The sequence below is a fragment of the Rhodamnia argentea genome, chromosome 10, assembly GCF_020921035.1.
Source record: "Rhodamnia argentea isolate NSW1041297 chromosome 10, ASM2092103v1, whole genome shotgun sequence".
NCBI lineage: Eukaryota > Viridiplantae > Streptophyta > Magnoliopsida > Myrtales > Myrtaceae > Rhodamnia > Rhodamnia argentea.
This window is the reverse complement of record NC_063159.1, coordinates 16,847,554-16,853,697: the sequence shown is the minus strand read 5'-3', so window position 1 is coordinate 16,853,697 and position 6,144 is coordinate 16,847,554. Positions and strand designations below refer to the sequence as shown.

At 46.2% G+C, this 6,144-nt stretch overlaps 2 protein-coding genes across 3 annotated transcripts; both read right to left on the bottom strand.

Moving 5' to 3' along the window:
• Positions 1-471: 471 nt before the first annotated feature.
• LOC115731530 (peroxisomal and mitochondrial division factor 1) lies at positions 472-1,786 on the bottom strand. 2 transcript variants are annotated; one of them, XM_048271778.1, is made up of 3 exons: positions 1,631-1,786; positions 719-1,438; positions 472-595 (listed from the first exon to the last, which is right to left on the bottom strand). In XM_048271778.1, exons 2-3 carry the CDS (start codon positions 1,430-1,432, stop codon positions 506-508), a joined length of 804 nt encoding a protein of 267 aa, XP_048127735.1. In that variant the 5' UTR covers positions 1,433-1,438; positions 1,631-1,786; the 3' UTR covers positions 472-505. The 2 variants fall into 2 exon arrangements, with proteins under 2 accessions (XP_048127735.1, XP_030518059.2); XM_030662199.2 differs by having other exon boundaries at positions 472-1,438.
• A 1,858-nt stretch (positions 1,787-3,644) lies between these two features.
• LOC115729318 (transcription factor PAR1-like) lies at positions 3,645-4,292 on the bottom strand. Its single transcript, XM_030659849.2, has one exon. It carries the CDS (start codon positions 4,207-4,209, stop codon positions 3,790-3,792), a length of 420 nt encoding a protein of 139 aa, XP_030515709.1. The 5' UTR covers positions 4,210-4,292; the 3' UTR covers positions 3,645-3,789.
• Positions 4,293-6,144: the final 1,852 nt, after the last annotated feature.

Sequence of the window (6,144 nt, the reverse complement as noted above, 5' to 3'; positions counted from 1 at the left end):
TCTCGACCTCTTTTGAGGCACGATTACTTGAAGAGCTCAGACCCAGTGCTCTCGTCGTGCTTAAGTAGAGCATCGAACTGACATATCTAGAAATTGCAGCAACAATGCCAATGAAAAAAAACAGCCAGCCAGCGACGAAAGATGCGGGGTATCAGAACCAAAACGTTAGAACTCGCTAAATTCTCAATCCTAGTTCAAGGCAACATCAATGAGCAAGGAACATATAAGCAATCACTGAAGTATATGGAAGTCAGAGGAAACTTTACTTTCACTCACCAGCTTGTAATTGCGATTCAGCTTCTGGACAGACCACATACGATATCACACAAACGGCGAGACACCCGAAAAACCAGAATAGAGTCAATTCGTAGGCTAAAAAGCACAGCCAAGGAAAAAACTGTAGCATCTAACAAAATTGAAACATAGAGAGTAGTTAAAAAACTCTGAGGCTCTTTGTTTTTCTCCCTTCCGTCTCCTCCGTGCTTGCTCGTTATTTCATCGAATCCTAGCTTTGGCGCCTACCGTAGCAAACATAGGCCACGGCGGCTGCCACAACAATAGCTCCAGTGGACCCTGCTGCCACCACCGGCCATTGCAATTTCGACCCTTTGTCTTCAATCGAGACGATCTCGCACCCCTCGTTGATGGTCTCAGCTGTCTTGTCTTTCAATCCACTAATCACCTTCTGTCCCTGTTCTAACTCCCTCCGCAATCCAACCAGTTTCGACTCCATCTCCTTTGCCTTCTCCTTAGATTTCTTCGATGCATCCTCCGCAGCCTTCTTCTCATCCTTTGAACTTTGCAGCTCGGACATGAGCATTGCAATCTCCTCCTTCAACCCACTAATCTCCCTCTCTTTCTCCTCAACCTTGCCTCTCAATTCCATCTCAGCCCTCACTTTCTCACTCCCCACCTCGCTCTCCCTCACTTCCAATGCTGCAATCTTCCTCTCCAACTCCCTCACTTTAATATCGCTCTCTGCCCTGCCATTCTTAAAACCCTCCACCTCTCTCTCCAAGCCCTCGATTCTCTGGTTTTTCTCTTCCACGACGCTCCCCTCGCTGGTCCCATCCGCGTCATTCAGTTCATGCCGTAACCTAGATACCTCAATTTCCAAATCGGCGGCCCTCTTGACAATGGACTCCATCGCCCTCTTCCCATCCTCGGCTAACTCAACTTCCCTCTTCATTTTCTCGAGCATCGCCCTCACCTCACCCTCGCCGCTCCTCAGCTTCTCGATCTCCGCCATCAGCTGCCCAACCCTCTCCTTGGTCTCATCATTCTCGCGCAACAGATTGAATTTCTCAAGCTCCAACAACTTCAGTTTCAGGGGCAGGTCATTTACCTCGGAAGCGACCCCACGCTGATCCGCAGGGTGTGGATCCTCCACCTCCGGATCGCTCACGCCATTGACAATCGCCTCGTCCGCCATGGAATCCTGCAAAACACAGCCCGTGGCAAACGAAATCAGAGGACCCAGAAAACGGGGAGGTCCAATCTGACGGGAGGAGAGAGAAAATCAGAGACGCAAACAAGGGGATCAGCAAAAAAGCGAAGGAATCGATCGAAAAAGGAAGCCTCGAAGCCTTTTAAGGCATCAAGCTGGCGAAGGAAGACAACTGGACCTTACACAGCGGCCACCGAGCGAAGAAGACGACCGAAAGATGGGAACTTTCCCCCTACCCTTTTTGAGATATCTGCGTTCTCACGAGAAGGAAGGAGAGGAGGAAGAGGAGGGAGGGGACAACAGAGGCGCTACGCCCACCACTTCTCTTTTTGGAGCCGGAGAAGAGAGAGAAGTGAGAAAGGGTTTTTGGCTGGTAGAATATTCCGCTGTAACGGGAGCAGGATAGTGGGGGTTCATACATCTGAACTGTACGCTCGTGGATGGTCCGACTAGGGGCAAAGGTCAACGGGGGCCACCCTCTCTTCGTCCCCCCATGATCTTTGCCGTTGGTTTCGTCCCTCGGCCGGCATCTTCCACGTGGCGAGAGCACCCGGTCTTGCGTTGACGTGATCGCGCCGGGATGTGCGATCGGCTGTCTCGTTGATCTCGTTCATCGAGCAAAGACCAGAACATCAACACGTGAAATCTTCATGAAAAATTTCGCCTCATTAGCCAAATAATTGCATGCAAAACCAAAGGCAAAAGCGTAGGCCACACTTGGATTTGTACAATTGACGAAAATCCGACGGTTGAGATTTCAACTTCAATTGCCATAACCATAAGCAACGAGATTTATTTCTAAATCACCAGTGGCTATCATTATCTTTTCTAGTAATTAGTTATTTGCAGAATTAGGATCAGCATAGATTACGAGGATTTGGTTCCAAACATGGCGCTTTGGTTACTAGAGCTCGCGCACAACTCCTTCCGTTTTTCAGACAAAAAGCGAAGGAATAGCTTTGTTTGAATTTTCCCCATACCCTGTAAGTTCTCTCTCTCTCTCTCTCTCTCTGGAAATTCCATGAGTTAGCTCTCTCCCTTCTTTGAAGTTGATAATCAGTATTGCAAAGACAGTTGTAAGATGAGCGCAAAAGGTACATAATCAAATCCACAAAAAAAAAAAAAAAGATATCATGAGTATCATATTTGTCATATTATAAATTCAGAGACCACATTATATATTGGGCTAAAGTTCAGGGACCATATAAGTCAAATTAAAAATTCAGGGACTACATTATATATTTTGTTAAAGTTCAAGGATCATTTGTATCATCATCCCTAAAAAAAAAAATGGTTTAGAATGGCCGTTTGATAAATTTCATTTTAATCCAATCAAGATGGGCTATTCTTTTCCTGGGCCGAGCTAAGGTGGGCTATTCCACATACTAGTCTTGTGGACAAAAGGTTCCTTTTTACCATGTCCCAGGAAATGAAAGTCCTCCGGAATGGGCGGATAAGATATCAATTTTTTTTTTTTAGCTTATTGTTTGATGAGCTGACCTGGGTAATCCAATTGTCCAGGTGACAAATTATGGCACCTTTTAAAATGGCCCAATAATCTAAAAAATCTCAAACTTTAGCTCTTGTTTCGATTTTACCTTTCATCTCGTAAAAAAACTTCCGACTTTAGATCCAAAAAAAAAAAAAAAATGGTTGCAAATTTTATCGACGGTGACGGTAGTGACCGGTGTAAAACCAAGTTACAAGGTCTGTATATCAACTGAAACTTTAGGATCCATCCTCCAAAAAAATTCAGTACAACAGCACATGCAGGAAAAGATGTGCTAACATGTCATTAACATATTAAATCCAAAGAATGCCAAAAATGATTAGTGTCACAGTCACTGCATCTGCTCTTCTGGATTACAATCACCCTCTATGGTCACGGCATTCAAAGCCATATCGGCTTTATGGGACTAGGCCCTCCTTGCTACAAAGCTCACCAGTGGTAAAAAAAACAAAGGGCCCCCCCCCTTCACTTTTTTTTTTATCTTTTTCTTCCTTTCTGGCCATCTGATTCTGAACAGTCTCTTTCAATCATCAAAGCAAAAACGATTCTTACAACATCTCTTCTAAGCACCAACTGATCTCTCTCTCTCTCTCTCTCTCTCTCTCCTATTCATTCCACTACCAAGGCAAGAACCAAGCAACTGATAAGGCAACAAAAGGGTCAGTAAGCAAAAGGAGGAAAAGGGAAAAAACAGAGAGAGATATCTATCTTTCTTCAATATTGCAAAGAACAAAATAAATTGACATCAATGGAGAATAAAGTCTGACTAGAAATAGTAGTCCTCCAATTCTTTTTTTTGCTTCTTTTTTTTTCCAATCCTCCATCATCTCCATCATCCTCCAAGCTTCCATTTCTCCTTCTCCAGCACTTCAAAGAAGTTGGCGAGGGCTCTCATGGCTTTGACCTGGCCCTGTAAGTTCAAGATGTACCCGGCAGTCTCTTCAAACAGCTTGTCCACCCCTAATTCCACCCCGCCAGGCACAATCCTCTGCAACGCCGCGATCTTCCCCTCCATTTCGGCCTTATTCTCATCTTCCTCGGGCTCCCCGCCATCGCTCCCATTCACAACGGCCGCATTCTTCTTCCGCTTCGGCTGCAACGTCTTCGAGTCCCTCTGCTTTCTGGACTTGGCCCTCCCGAGGGACCCCAGCCTCCTGCCACGCTCGCCGCTGCTCAAAGACTGGTTTTTTGGAGCACCCATCTCGGGCTCTTGATTAGAGGATGTGGCCGTGCTGTGCTGAGCTGTCTCCATGGATAAAGAACGGAGAGGGAGGGAGGGAGAGGGGAAACAGAGGGGTTGGACTTTGAGAGAGAGGGCTGAGACTGCGAGGTGTGAATCTGTGAATGAAGGAGAGGAGGTGGGTTAAATTATTGTTAGAGTTCCGGAAATGTCAATGCCAACGAAGCTGGGCCCACCATAGTTTTTTTGTTTTTCTTGCCGGGGTGGGTGGTAGGGTCGGGGGGGGGTGGCAGTGGGGGTGGTCACTTGAACTCTGTTTTCCCCTTCTTTTGTTTGGACTGGAGTGGAGGTGTCATGCTGCTCTCCAATTAAAGTGCCTGGACATGGCGAGCCTCTTGCTGCTCCCATGTGCCCTCTCTTTAATTTTTCTCCCTCCTCCTCCTTTCCCCCCACTTAAATAAGAAAAAAAAAATCATTTCGAAAAAGTACGTCGACTCATACAGGTTATGATATCTCAACCATCAACGTGTAAACGATGATTGGTTTAATCCCCGTCTCAATCAACTTCTCAGCCACAGATTCACTTTTCTGCTTCCCGTTTCCCTTTTATCTTAAATTCTTAATGCATGATGGCTCTTCATGTGACTACGCATTGAATGTCCACCACCAACACCTCACATGTTTCCGAGGGTTGCAACACAGGAAAGAATAAAAGATAGCCACAGTGGAAAGAGAGGGAGTAGCTTTCCCCAGTAGCAGAGCAGCAGCAGCAGCAGCCCCATGAAACTTTCGGGGCATGTGACCACTACTAGCCTTGTCCTGAGATCTGTCTCTGTCCCCTAGCGATCAAAGATAATCATCGGGCTCGTGGGACTCCATCCAGGTAACACGAGCCCGACGAGCCTGCGCCATTTTTTTGTCACGAAGCGGAGACCCCCATTCTCTGCCAATACCCACGCTGCGGCTCGAGACGAGACACCTGTCTCGCCGGGCACGTGCTTATCTCTGCGAGCGAGCGAGCGAGCGAGCGATGGGATGTGACCGGGGGGTTGAGGCTCTGCGCCGCACGTTGCAAAGCTGTCTCTTTTTGAGCAGTCGCGTCATCTTTTTGGTGTCTCAGATGGGGGCGCGACGTCGCTGGGGATCAGCCAGAGTTTCGGCGGGCTTGGAAGGAGGAGGAAGTTTCGGTGGTGGTGGGACTTGGGAGGGAAGGGGCACATGTGATCACATGATTTTCTAGAACCTGACAAGGCAAGTTACAGCACAGGTAGGCCCCACCCTCGCCCCCACCACCTTGGGCCTCGGTGCCACGTGGCGTGCCCTTTTTGGTGGGGGGTGAGGCCCACCTGGAGCCCCTCAAAGCTTTTTTCCTTTTTTTATTTTGTTTTTCCCTTTGGCATTTTTAAATTAATGGGGCCATTAGGACATCATGTGCATGTCTTTTTTTGTGGGTCCAAAAATATCATGTCCATTGATTTACTTGTATTTGCTCGAAATTGTTCTGAAACTTATGTCTTGGAGCAACTTAACCTCACTTACTAAGAAGAGAAATGTGTTCTATGAAGCGCCCTGTCTATTTCAATAGTAATGCCAATTTTATGCGGCAAAGTAAGGATGTCTTGCCCTAATGAATAAAACGATGGAAGATAAAAAGAATACGCACTAGACAATTTCAAGAGATTTTTACTAGCTCAAGAGGCGGCAACCACCAATAAACGAAGAAGCCCAATCCACCTGATTTTAATTCAAGAAAGCTAAATATGGTAAACTAACCTTTTCGAGATGTTGAAAATGAGCAAAGCACCGTGCTTTTATTTTTTTGTATTCGGATCGTCATCACTTCACAAGAGAGATATGATTATAACCGCTCTAAAATCACTTATAAAGCACATTCTAAGATGCAATAATTACATTATAGATCATTAGTATTCGATTTGGCTTTTACGGATACATCAGTGTCTCGAGCACAAACACTCTCTCAATAAATTTCTTGATCAATGTACAAAA